The sequence below is a fragment of the Eretmochelys imbricata genome, chromosome 2, assembly GCF_965152235.1.
Source record: "Eretmochelys imbricata isolate rEreImb1 chromosome 2, rEreImb1.hap1, whole genome shotgun sequence".
Lineage (NCBI taxonomy): Eukaryota > Metazoa > Chordata > Testudines > Cheloniidae > Eretmochelys > Eretmochelys imbricata.
The window spans coordinates 74,502,056-74,516,466 of NC_135573.1; the positions used below are offsets into that span (position 1 = coordinate 74,502,056).

The 14,411-nt window shown below is 40.8% G+C and overlaps 1 protein-coding gene across 1 annotated transcript in view; it reads right to left on the reverse strand.

Moving 5' to 3' along the window:
- DTNA (dystrobrevin alpha) overlaps positions 1 to 13,810 on the reverse strand; it is a 129,547-nt gene extending 115,737 nt beyond the window's left edge. The window contains exons 1-2 of the mRNA XM_077809016.1: positions 13,743 to 13,810; positions 7,036 to 7,116 (exon numbers count right to left, since the gene is read on the reverse strand). Coding sequence (XP_077665142.1) covers positions 7,036 to 7,116; positions 13,743 to 13,809 — 148 coding nt within the window. The 5' untranslated portion in view covers position 13,810. The remainder of the gene's footprint in view (positions 1 to 7,035; positions 7,117 to 13,742) is intronic.
- Positions 13,811 to 14,411: the final 601 nt, after the last annotated feature.

The following is a 14,411-nucleotide window of genomic DNA, read 5'->3' on the forward strand; positions in this document are numbered from 1 at the left end:
TGCTGTATAAAGGCTAAAACTGCTATGCAAAGACAGAAAGTGGCGAGACCAATTTATTTGATATCATCACTGGAGTATAGCAGAGTTACATTTTATCATCCCCACTTTTCCACGTTGTGATAGATTATGTGATGCAAAGAGTAACATCAAAGGAAGATATGGGAGTTAGGTGGAGTAGAAGAAAGCTTCAAGATCTTGACTTGGCAGATGACATTGGTCTGTTGGACGAAGATGATGATGATGGCGGCATGAAAAAGACCACTATCAATTGAATGTGAGGCTGCTACCAAAACAGGATTAAGAAACAGCCAAAAGAAAACATAAAAGTCATCATTGTTGAAAGAATGGTCAGCAATGACTGTGCGTATGTGACTGATAGTGAAGAATACAGCATATCATGGAAGCATAATCAGTGCTGATGGCCAACTCCATAAGGAGATTGAAGCAAGAACTGGGAAGGCAAGGGAAGCTTTTTTGAGACTGGTAAATATTTTGAAAAATAAGAAAATTAACATAAGAATCAAGATAAAGTAATATAATGTCATTCGGATACCAACATTGTTATATGCTTCTGAAACTTGGCAAATGCTGGAAGCCCACAACAGGAAATGTAACGCATTGCATCAGAGATGCTTGCGGAGAATACTTGGCATCTGCTGGTGGGATAAAGTAACTAATGCTGATGTGTTACAAACTTGGTTGACTCATGCCTCCCCATACGGGGACATGTGACCACCCCCACAGCTCTCCTCTGCCCAGTGACCCCTGCACTCAGCCCGGGGCCACTGGACTCTTCCCACCCCATATTACCTGCGGGGAGCAGAGGGGGGGCTCTGTCCTTCGCCTGCTGCACCTCACCTTGGCACATTTGGCCACTTTCCTGGCACCCAGACTCGAGCGAGGAGCAGGATGGAGACACTTCTCACGTTGTGGAAGCTGGCCACTCTGGTTGCTGCTCTGCGCAGTGCAGTAGCTGCCTGAGAGAGTCTGGTGGCAGTGGCCCACTCCCTGCCTGGGCCTGGCTGCTGTGGACAGGGGCTGAGCAAACCAGAAACGTGACTGGGGGAGTGGGAGGACTCTACTCGCTCAGCCCGTCTCTGGCAGCCAAGCTTAGGCAGGGAGTGGGCCGCCGCCACCACCTCCCCAGCCAGGCTCTCTCTCAGGCAGCTGCTGCACTGCACAGAGCAGCCTCCCAGCAGCCGGTATCGTAAGTGGCTAGTTCCACCCCTTCTGCTCCCTGCCCAAGCCTGGCTGCCAGGGACAGGGGCTGAGCATGCTGGGGAAGGGTGACCAGATGTCCCGATTTTATAGGGACAGTCCCGATTTTTGGCTCTTTTTCTTATTTAGGCTCCTATTACTCACCACCCCGTTCCGATTTTTCACATTTTCTGTCTGGTCACCCTACCCGGGGGCAGGCGCAGCAGGAGAAGGGAGCCCTTCTCCCTCCCCTCAGGCAGGCCAATCTGGGGGGCACTTGACCCCACATGTCACCCTATGCATTGCCTCTGGTTACAAAGGACTGGCCAACAGACTGTACAGAAAATGATTCAAGAAAGAAAGTGGAAATGGTTTGGTCATGTTGCATGGACGTCAAAAGGTTATTGCTAGACAAGCCCTTTACTGGATACCATTCGGAGGAAGTTGGAAAAGAGGAGGACAACATGTGACATTAAAAAGGGTTTTGAGAAAGATGTAGCTGTCATGGAAACAAACTATAATGGAGTAAGAAATGTGGCAGTAGACAGATGGAGACAAAACACTGGATTGCCTCATAAGGTACAAGAGCATCTAAAAAATAAACCCCAGTCGAGTACCGTATACCCCAGGGGTTACAGCATGCACCTGGGAGGTCAGGAAGCCAAGTTAAAGTCCCAACTCCACATCAGACAGAGAATATTTGAACCTAGGTCTCCCACATGCTAGGGGAGCATCTGGTTACTGGGGATAGTGGGGATGGCACCACTGCCTCCTCTATTTGTGAAGAGTAGGTGTGCTCTGATATCACCTTCTGGATCAGACCCTGGAGGTAACACAGGCCGGGAAATGCTGAGTTTGAGAATCCTGCAAGGATCTAGGTGAATGCTTGTCATCGTCAGGACTTATGCAGCTTTGAGCTGCCCACAGAAATAGGGGTGCCTAGAGAAGATTGGTGCTACAGGGTTTGGTGGTAGATAACTAGGGGTTTTAAGGAACTAAATTTTGGACTTAGGCCTCTAAAATGGCAGTTAAGTGCTTGGTGGGTGTAGCCCCACATGATCAGCAGCCAGGACCCCTCAGCTGAGGGTCCCTTTCCCCACATGTAGAATTCATTCACCTCTGCAGTCCATCAGAGCCCAAATCTCAAGTCATTTAGCTTATGATAACAAAACATTTTGTTTAGTTTATGGTATTTTTGCTTTTGCGGATGGCATATCTAGTGTGTGTGATAGAATAGAATACCAGGGTTGGAAGGGACCTCAGGAGGTCATCTAGTACAACCCCCTGCTCAAAGCAGGGCCAATCCCCAATTTCTGGCCCAGATACCAAATGGCCCCTTCAAGGATTGAACTCACAACCCTGGGTTTAGCAGGCCAATGCTCAAACCACTGAGCTATCTTTAGAACTTAGGGACTACGTGTTATGACTACAGGAGCTATGCAAAGTAATACACAAACATAACTTTCAACTATCCCTCAAAGGACATCACTCATTTTAGTCCCAAAATTAGCTGTTTCTCACAAATTTATTATCCCCTCACTTTTATGGTTGAAAAATTTACAGCAGAAATAAAAAAACATGAAAGTGTGTTTACAGAAAGAGTTATCCACACTAAAGCAATGAATTCCAGGGCATTAAGTTTCCTGCATGACAATTTTGTGTTCCTCTCAATTTGGGGCTGTGTCACACATTTCATCCCACATTTGGACACTGGCAAGTTGAGAGGTATGTAAAGAAATATCTTGTTAACTTTGGAGGGATATTGTAATTAAATACGAAGTGTTGATACAACACAGGGCATCAACAGCTGATATTTTTCAATTTTTTCTGTTTATCTTTTCCATTTCCGTATGCAGAATTTCTTGAATTCATTAGGAGAATGGGGCTGGACTGGATCTGATTTTATCATGGTTGACAAGGAATTGCAATGACTTACTGGAGGGAGGGGGGAGGAGTGACTTTAGTTAAGCTCGACCTAGGCTCAAGTGCTTGGAGAGCTTTTTAAAACAAAAAACTTGTGCATAGCGAGAATTTTCCTACAGTTTTACAGCCTGACCTTCAAGGTCTGTATTTGCAATTTTTAAAAAAATATCTGCTAAATATTGTTGATATTTTTCCCTTGACAAAATTAGCTGTCACCTAAATTTACCTAAATTTGATATAGCAGTTCATTTGAACTACACAAAAGCATTGGTACTTGGAAAAGTAACTTATCCAACTGCATTTCCTTTTCATTCCTTCCCCCTTTTATAGCTTTCTGCTTTTAGGCAATAGTTTAGTGGTAGGAAGATATGGATCTCTGTAACATAACAGCTGTTTCACACACTCCACCACCCATTACACAATATCTACATCATCAGGGAAAACTAACTGCTCACTCTGTTCCTGTAGTCTGCTCCAGAGCCCTCTTTTATATTAGCAGAGAGAAGAATTCACAGAGATGAGCACATGGGTGTGTGTTTGCATAAAGCACAGCTGCAACAAACATAGGATTGTTCATTATACAGCGTACCAGCCTAAATGATATCCTAGAAGGAAAGGATCACATGCTACTATATACTAATGAGCATCTTTACATAAATATTGTGGCATTAATAAAATCTCTGTTCTGCCTTTGCCAGCATGGCCCCCTCTGGTATCCAAACAAGCACTGCTTTGCTCCCCAGACACCCTGAGCCTGCAGCTGACAGCAGCTCCCTTCACTTTATTAAATTAGTTCTTTTAAAAGAGCCCTTTAAATACACACAGCGCCTCTTTTTTCCATAAAAAGTCTACTCTGGTGAGAGTCAGAGAGGAGCTGGTTCAGGGGGCAGAGCAGAAGAGCACAGCTGAAAGAAGAACAGAGATGGCTTGAGAGGCAGGGGTTCCTAAAAGCTGGGATAAGAGTAGAGTTGTCTTTGAGTTTTTCTTTTTACAGCCACTCTTAAATGAAGCAGCTCAGATATAGCTGAACTATTTTTTCCCCATTTCCACTTTTATCTCCTGAATTCACTACTGCTCAGCACATACTCCACAGCAATTTCAGCGGGGAAAAAGAATTGCTAACGTTAGCGAGATGACTGTATTAACAACCACTTCAGAACCATTACTTGGTATAGTCTTGTGGTGTCTAGATATTCCATCTTGGACAGTCATTGTTCAGAACTTAGATAATTTCCCTGAAACATTTGTAACTCTCTCCTCAGCAATCACAGCACTCTAGTAGTGTAAAAGTCCAGGAAAGAAAGAGGAAAACTATTCTGACAATGGAAAAGATGCACGGTTCAACCATCTCAGAGCAACAATAATTATTTCTGAAGAGCCTGAGAAGGAAATAGTTTCACACAGACCTTCATTCTAAGGGTAAACTTTTGGTTAAATCCCTGTGTCTAGAGCTAGATACATGGGGATTTTGGTACAAATATGAGTGAGGGCTTTTAAATGACACAATCAACTTAAAAAATAAATCACTACGCTCTCCTTTTTCATTTGGAAAACTCAATAGGATATATAAAGGTTAAGGTACCCTAGGTTACTGTATTTAAAGGAGGCATTCAAAAATTTACAGCTGAATGAAGAGAGTAAATGAAGATTCTTGAACTCATTTGCTTTCCTCCACTCCTCCTTTATTTGCCATCTGTCTTCCTTATAGAAGAGGATCTGTTTTTATGTAGCACCTTTTAGGCTCAAAATATCCTAAAGCAAAAATAAGTTAATGACCATGTAGGCAAATGGAAAATCATACACTATGTGCTCAGCCATAGTTTGCCCACCGTCTTAAAATTAGTGCCTCTTTTAGGGCTACTATTGACTTCAGTGGGCTTTGGATCATGCCTATCGAACTGGGTATGTGAGGAGGCCTAGACACAAAGCTGTTAATTCTTGAAAAGCGATACCAGGAGCTCACATGAACACCTGACTGATTTCCACATCAATGCTTATTTCACGTTGAATTTGAGCATTTCGCTGTGGGGTTGTGTCATTCTAGCAAGGTGCCCATGTTTTAAAATTGCATTAAAATCCTGCTGTAGGTAGGTGAACAGCCACCTCCTGGCTCAGAGCTCAGGTCTTATCCATTCCCCCTACAGCAAAAGTCACATAAAAGTAAAATTTCACACATAATATGGCCTTTGCTTCTTTGTTACTCCTCTGAGCTATCTAGCATTATGGTCCTGATATCATGCATGAAGTGTACCACAAGAGAACAGTAGACATTACTGTACCTTTCTCCCTAAGATAGCACTTCTTTCCGAGGGTGGCCTTTAAAAGTGCACTTAGTGCTCATAAATAGTGCTAGATTGACAGCCATAGAGACCAGAGTTTTTGGACCTTTGGTACACTTATACAACATTGCTAAAATTACAATGCAGATATTCCACACAATGTCCTACCACGGTGCCTCAGCCTTTATCCAGAAAGACCTTCTTCCTTCACTCCTTTTAGGTACGAGCGTATTTCAGTTTCCATAAGTATTCATTCCTTTTCCTTCCCACTGAGGCAGCCAACAACAGAGCCAGTCATAAAGATGTTGTTTACAGTCTGGACACCTTATCCATTAAGAACAGAACTGAGACCACCAACTTGTTTCACACAGGTTACTGAAGAAAACTCTGATGGTATTGATTTTTAATCACTGACTGGCTTTGTTCAAAGTGGTGACAAAAGGTGTCAGACTCTATATTCTATTATAAAAAGAAATACTATTTGTATATTTACACAAACACTACACATTTCATAAATACTAATTATTGTTCTATGTTCCATTACCAATGCCTTCAGCCATCCAGTCTCCCCTACGATGAGGCTATTATATCCTTGTACTTAAAATAAGCTCAATTAGATTTTTTTTTTGGGGGGGGGGGGGGGGAGACGGACGACACTCAAGACCAGTGTATACAGTTACCATGGAAATTAAGTGAAAATTTCATCCTCTGAAATTAAAAATAAAATATTTTTTAAGGAAACATGATCACAGCAGCTCTGTCCAGTATGTTTCCTTCTGAATTGAGCAAGACTGAACTACTGTAGCTGTAGGAAACTGTACTGGGCAGCCTGCTTGTGACATGGACCAAGCCTATGGTCCTTATGCAAGCTAAAAATGCCTATTAATATGAGAGGTATGCTAAAGAGGTGATTGCAGGATTTGACCCATAGTAACCTCCTGCGTGTTCTACCCATTCTCCATTTTCTTTTAAAAGCTTTTCCGACTGGCCTTTTGCCGATATTTGGAGGCCACAAGCGGAAGATTTTCCTGCAGCACCAATATTCACAACCTCAAAGCAAAGAGCTCGCTACTGAGCTGCACAGGTCATGTCTATGTTTTTTGTTTTGTTTTTTTAAACTCCCTCCAGTGCAGCTCTTCTGGTGGCAGCACAAGTGTTTAGACCAGTCATTGTGACAGTTAGAGGAGATACATTGGTGAGATTTCTTTTTAATAGCCCAACGTAAACAGGCTTAGTGAGAAACGTTAAAAAAAAAAATCTGCAAAACAAATGGCAAAGTCTATGGGGTGGTGGCTTTTTTTTTTTAACCTTTTTTTTTTTTTTTTTTAAAAGCTCCTGGCATTTTTCATAACCTGCTAAGAAAAACTGTTTTTAAAAGAAAAATCACATTTAGAAGCAGTATTAAAGAAACTGCCCCCCCCCAACCCCACAATAGCAACACTTCCACACTTAACACTTTGAGGATAATTAACAGTATGGAATTATTATACATTTCTTTATTACCCCGGCATTCTTATTAGTGTCTCCTAACTGTACATTAAACTAAACCCATATTTTCCTTTCAACTGGAGAAGAAACAGATCCTACAGTGGTAAGACTAAAGATGGTACTTGCAGTTAACAACTGACATACTTACAGTTGCATTTCTTCTGTACAAATCTAAGCTTGCATGCTGTTCTGTAGGTGGATAAACGGATGCGATCCAGATCTTGAGCCCCTAGTGGAAGAGAATTTGCATATGCTGTGACATTTCCCTGGGGTAAAGTCCACAATGTCTGCAAGTACAATGAAACGTATGCGTACTGTGACATTCTATGCCTTGGGGGAGTGTCTTGTAACCCCCATATTCCTCATATATACAATTGTGATCTTATATATAAAGCATGCCATGTGAGGTATCAGGGGAAAGGTTATGAACTGCTCAAAGCCACTGTTCTATCTAAATATGTATATCTTTAGTGCATATGAAGTTATGAGAATTCTGTTGTATGGTTGTCATTAAAACATGCTGTAAAAGTTGGGGAATCAGCCAGATATTAGCTCCCCAGAGACAACAGCAAGGAAACTAACCAGTGTCCAGGCAGGGTGTCAAACCACCATCAACAGCCATTGTCCAGCAAGGGAGCTGCAATTCAATGACTCACCTGCATAAGGCTGCACCAGGGGGATTGCTCAAGTTGCCTGGGGACTCAGCAATGCCCACCAGACATGCCTGGACTTGTGTTCTCCAAGCACACTGGACTGAAGATATTAAACAGAACACAGGGGGCCCATGCTTCACCCATCTATGCTGCAAGCAACAAAGACAAAGACCGAAGACTCCAACAGAGGAGACTGGCCCAGGTTTAGGGGACAAACCTGTATATGAAGGACTGCAATATCCAGTGGAGGTGAGAGAAACTGCTTAATCTAGTTGTTGCCCAAACTAATAGGGTTGAGAGTTTAGACTGTGTGCTTATATTTTATTTCTGTTGGTAACTGACTGACTTTTTGCCTAACACTTAATATAACTTAAAATCAATCTTTTATAGTCAAGAAATTTAACTGTTTATCTTTACCAGTGAGTTTGCCTGAAGTGTGTGGTAAATCTGCTCAGATTTGCAAAGGCTAGTGTATGTCCACTTTCCATTGATGAAGTGGTGAACCAATTAATAAATTTGCACTGCTCATCTTGAGCGGTGCAAGACGATATATTCCTGAGGTACAGTCCTGGGAGCTGGGGGGATTTGGCTGGTGCCTTTCTCATGTAATTCATGAGTGGCTCTGGGAGCATTCATGCCATATAGCTGGGTGAGGGGCTCCACATGCTGTTGTGCTGTGCGATCACAGCTTCTGAAGGAGTTTGCTGTTTATCACTAGCAAAGCATTGAGAAAGACAGCCCAGGCTGGAGAGATAAAGGGGTACAGTGGTCCCACAGTCCCAGGCTGCATCCTAGGGATCCCGTCACATGTTCTTGTTAACAATGGACACATAGGAGAAAGGACATAGAAGCACATGCTGTCCGACATTTTTAAGACTGCCTATTTTTGGGGAAGAGGGGGAAGTGTCCTGGTGTTAACAAACATTCATGAAGAAAGCTAAGGAATAGTAAGCCTACACTGTCTGACACTCTGAAGAAACAATCTGGTCAAGCTTCAGGCTAAAAGACAAACTGGCCAAGCTCCAAGATAAGGGAAAACCTCCTAATTTTAATTTTTAACAACAAAGCTCACAATAAATATCTTCAGCTGTCATGACAGCTCAAAACCAGGTATTGTCAGAAGACCAAATTAGAAACAATACAAACAGCTGAACTTAGAGAGACTGGTAGATGACAAACTTTAGGGCAAAAAATATATCTCAAAAGAGTGGGCCACATTGGCCACTGATGCGGAGATTCATTTTTTGCAGGGGGAGCCTCAAGGAGTCAGTTCATGCTCAGACTGACCCTGGATGCTCTAAATATACAAAGCTGGCAATGTCCCCAAAGCAGCTGCCAGCAGTGCTTTTCCTGCCCATGTCTTTTCCCTTTTGCCAGGGCTGGAAGGGGAGGTAGTGTAGGAGCCAACTAGGATGGATCTACTCCCACTGAGAGCTTCTCTGTACCACCCAAGTAGCCAGAAAGGGGTCAGAATGAGGGTGAGAATCTGGCATAGTATCTTTAAGCATCGAGCCATTATTCATTACTTATAATATTTTTTAAAACTCAAAGGCAGATGAGTAGATTCTTCTTATTTACTCCCAGGCTGACATGTCATACAAGATCTAGGCAATTGTTCCTACCATGTGGCATATTAACTTTTACTAATAGAGTCAATGACATTTTCAGATATTTGTGTTTTGAATGTGGTTGCAACTATGTAAAAAAGAGGAGAATTTGCCCCATCAACTTGAGTAACTTCATCTCTGGAATAGATACTAAAACAGAGAGTTACACACTTCAAAGCTGCTTGAAGAACTGTCCAAACTCATGTTCATTCTAAATACAAATAGTGTAAAATTAAACTGTCAATAAAGTGTAGTGAAGTGAAAATATGGCTGTCCTGTTTAACTGGTTTCACAAATCCCTTCTTTGACATACATACCAACATTATTAGATCTGCCACTGCTTTATAATTGTACATTATGCTTGTGTTCACCCACTCTTTGATGAGCGATTAGGCATTGGTTGGATCCAAACATTTCAAACTTGCACTGATCTCTTCTTTCGCCCCAGCTCCTGCCCCGCTGCCGACCAGATTCTCCCACACCACCCTCCCAGTACTCTACTAGTTCCTTTTCCACAGTTGGCTGTCTTAATACAATCTGTTCCTGGCAAAACGTACTCTGAACTACTTAGCATCCGGTCCTGAAAGGTTTTGATTTTTCTCATGACATGCTTTCCTGTTAACAGAGGCAGTTTTTCTCTTCTCCATTCACATTTTGCTGACAACACAGACGAAAGCTGAAATATCTGAGGCAGGATACTGGAATTTCTTTAACACAGAGTCTTTCCTTTTTTCTTAGGAACAATTAAGAAAACCAGTTCCTCTTTTTGTAGCCACTCATGTATGATAAAACAGATTGCTATATAGATCACCTTTGCTTACCCCATAAGAATTGGGATAATTGGGAAATAACTTAGAACTGATTGTTAAGGTCTTATGCCTGTGTTATTGCATGGCACTTGAATCTTATTAAATATGCTTTGAGAGATCATTTTATGGTTCATTATATTTTTCTTTACAATGTTGCAACAACATAAACCAAGTAATATTAGTGTATTTCTATAGTGCCATTCAACTATGGCTTTGGAGTGCCTCTCAAAGATCTTGTTACAAGGCTTAAATAATTTTCTATAAGTCTCTGAGGTAGGTATTATATCCATTTTACAGACTGAAACTGCAGAGGAAAAGTTATGCTACTCGCCCAAGGTTCATAGTGAATTGGTGAGAACCAGAAAGAGAAGTCAGCAATCATGTCTCCTAGTTACTTGCTATAACCACAATGTTCATATTGCATAGGCAACAAACGAACATAATTCCTACACAACGGGCAAGATTCTGTGTCACTAGTAACTGGGAGCCTAAGTTATGACACCCTCTCCAAGTTACACTCAGGTCCACTGTGCTGCCAGGAATATTCTCAGCACCACATGCTTTAGTCCCACCCCCGACAGACCCCTCCTTCCATCAGCTGCACCACACTCCTTATGCTGGGGCTTGAGATGCGCTCCTCAGTAGGTAACTTTAGAGGTGGTCCCACAGTGCCTGTAGTGGGGAAATTCTCCCCTGGCTTTCAGGGCTCCTTTATACCACTAGAGACCTTTTATGAGATGTAAAGGGTCTGGTGCAGAATCTCCAATATGTATTTCGTAGACAATAAGGAGAGCTGAGAAAACTTATATGCAATACATTTTGCCATTTTTGCTGTTTGCAGAGTGATTTTTTAATGAGTTGGGTGAAAACATTTTTTTTGATGTATTGGCTGGGCAATGCAGGAAATTTACTACTCCTGCTTCTGTCCCAAACATATCTAGTGATCTCAGTTCAAATTTTGGCTCCAGTCTGAAATTTGTTCTTCCAAAAACAATACGTTACTTACATTGACGCTAGTGAAAAACAACGAAAGATGTCAGGTGGTGAAAAGGCAAATCAAACTTCAGTTTCTAAATTGCCTAAATTATTGCCAATAGTTTCTCATACTATCTGATCAGCTGCAGCATTAGAGGTTTTGTCTGGGAATTCTCATCACATTTCATATTGTCGGCACTTTGAAAAGAGAATAAAGCAATAAACTGCAAGCTTTGTCTCATGTTTCCATACTTTGCAACAGTACTCTATGTCTACTGGATAATCTATGCTGGCAGCCCCAAGTGGGTCCATGTTCTGTTCACCATATTTTGTGGTGCATCCATCAGTTCATTCCCCTCTAGATGTCTGTAAATGGGTCAGCTAAAACTACTGGTATTCCATTTGTTTTGATACCCTAGTGTGCCTTTTGAGTTGTAAGAGACCATGTAAACTTTGACCCCAGAATTCCAGATGAGAGAATACTAGATATGACACTAATTCATAGAAAGAAAAGGAGGACTTGTGGCACCTTAGAGACTAACCAATTTATTTGAGCATAAGCTTTCGTGAGCTACAGCTCACTTCATCGGATGCATGCAGTGTAGCTCATGAAAGCTTATGCTCAAATAAATTGGTTAGTCTCTAAGGTGCCACAAGTCCTCCTTTTCTTTTTGCGAATACAGACTAACACGGCTGCTACTCTGAAACGAATTCATAGAACATTTTAACTGGCAGCTGTAAGGATGTCCCCTCCATAGGAAAACAATAAATTGTTTTAGGAGTAGTGTGTAAACACTAAATACAGAGGAGCTTCAGAATCCACCTACCATGTAAAATATGAGTATCATAAAAAAAAAAAATCTATGCCATTGTGCAGGAAAACCTCCCTATTTAGGAGAGCATGTAAGCATTTTCTTAAGTGACCTGAAGAAGACCTCCATGTAAGGTCAAAAGCTTGTCTCTTTCATTGATGGAAGTTGGTCCAACAACAGATATTACTTCACCCACCTTGTCTCTCGCAAGTCTTACTCATCTTTAATCTTTTCCTCTTTAAATGCATGGTTGGGGTTTTTTTTGCAAACAACAAGGAGAAGAAAACTTTAAATACATAACCATACATAAGGAAATAAAACATTAAAACACTCTACATTTCAATATGTAGAAAATGGTGTATAATAGCTATTTGCATATGGCAAAGGCAAAAAACAAACCTTGAAACAAGCTGTAAACAAACCATCAAAAACTCTTAAGGTCCAAAATAAAATAAAATGTTCTGCTTTCGAAGTGTATATATTAGACTGAAAAAAAATAATATCTTGTGGCCAGATAGCAAGATAATATAGGATGGTAAGTTTCTCCATTGTCAAGATGTCCAATACTTTACTGAGGGCTTGATCCCATACCTGTTAAAGTCTGGCTCAGAAGGAACATGCTGATCACACTATTGGGCAACACCGTAAAACAAGGAGGAAAATCAACTTTTCTAACAGGTGCATCCCTATCAAGGCCCAACCCCCGAAAGGACTTAGGTAGTTGTGTGGGAAAACCCTAAGTCATACCAGCTTGCATTTGACCCTTTCCCCAAAAGTTCAAAAATGAAAAATCCTGCCACACCTTTGAAAGAGCCTCCAACACAGTTGCAGCACCAACATATACCAGAATCAATCAGTCTGGCCCATGTCTACATAATCAGGGTGGTGTCAAGTATATTCTCTGCAACAGTGAACTTTGGTATTCAAATGGTCAGTACAGACACACAATGCAGCTGTAGGTTTCCAGAATTTCCCTCAGGATTTAAAATTAAGATAAAACAGGACTTTTAAGGAGGGATTCTCAAAAGCACTCAGCATTGTCCTAACTCTACTCCCACTGAAGTCAATGGTAAAAAAAACCCCGACAACCATGACCTATCCAGGACAAGAGTTGGGCCAACACTGAACACTTCTAAAAATCACACTTTTAATATTCAGCTCAGTTCTCTGTGTACTTTTTAGATGGAGGCTCCAAAACCTTGAAAAATGGCATAGATACATAGATATAGGTAATCTGCTAGACATTTGTTAGACATATTTAATATTTTTCCTTCAAAGTCTGTTAAGAGATTACAAAGTACCTTGTTCTGTCAACATTTACTAGTTTGAAAGTACTACACCTCATGGATATAAATTATATGATGACCGTAATAGAGCTAAGGGATATACCTGATCATTCTTGTCCTAAAAATTAGGAAAATCTAGTAAAATCAGGAAGATCCCAAACTTTATACAAGGAAAACAGTCTCCCAAAGGAAACAATGGATTGTTCACAAGGCAGATAAGAGGAGTGAGGAGTAGTTAGGAATAGGGGCAACTCTAGTTCATATGATATTTTGGGGACGGCAAATAGGTTTATTATAGAACAGATACATTTAGACCATAAAAGAAAAAAAGATACATTCAAGTGGGGTATCTGGGATTTGAAACTGCTCCTTAGTAACCTGGTGTTTTGGGGATGATTGTTTTCTTTTTCTCCATAGATTACATTTGTGTAATTATCAGTATTTTAAACTTCTTTGGATGAATTAGATATTATTGAAACAGAGGTAAAGTAACAACCTGGTTCAGAAGATTACAGAAATCAGGGATGGAAAAGATCTATTCTGCAGTATCAGGTTAATTAAATCCACTCTCCTGCAATTTATCTTTCTCACAGTAAAAACACAATTCTTTAAAATGAGAATGGGACAGATACTTTACATAAGGTTCACTGATGTTATGTTGCATCTGGTTCATCTTTTGTAATGAAACAGATCTCTAAAAACACAGTACTTACGCATTTCGGCAAAGAGCTGCCTTCTTTCTGCCATGGTATTTCCTCTTTTCCCGCAATCTTCAATCATTCTAAAAGACAAAAATCACCAGAAAATATTTAAATATCCACAAGCTGAACATCAGCCCTTGCTAGCCCTGCTGTAGCACTGTTTGGGAGGAAAACAGATCTCTCATTCTCCTCCGTGGCCTAGATTTTGCTTTCAATGTAGTGTGTCCTAAATAAGGGGATCTTATTGGTAAATTATATAAAGGGAGAAGAAATCGGAAGGTGTAATCTCTCTGCCTCTACTAACCAGAGCTGAATTCAAACCAGTGCCCATAAAATGAAAGGCTATGTAATCTCATTAACTATCTCTGGAGCTCCCCACTACCATGGATATTTCTAGTTGAACTTTTAATAGTATACATGAGTGCTTGTAGGAAGTCATCATAGATCTAAGGGCCTGCTGATTAAAAACCCATTAAAAGATTACATCTTTCAGTAATCAGAGTTGAGCAAACAGTTCATAGTGAATAAATTAGCTGAATTTAGCCTCTTTTCATTGTTTATGAGTTGTTCGTTTACAATTTAAGTTGATTTTTATTGAAAGTTAGTCACCAAATATTCTCTATGAACAGTACATAGACAAATAATTAGTTGTGAACAATTCATTATAAATAGCTGATAGTC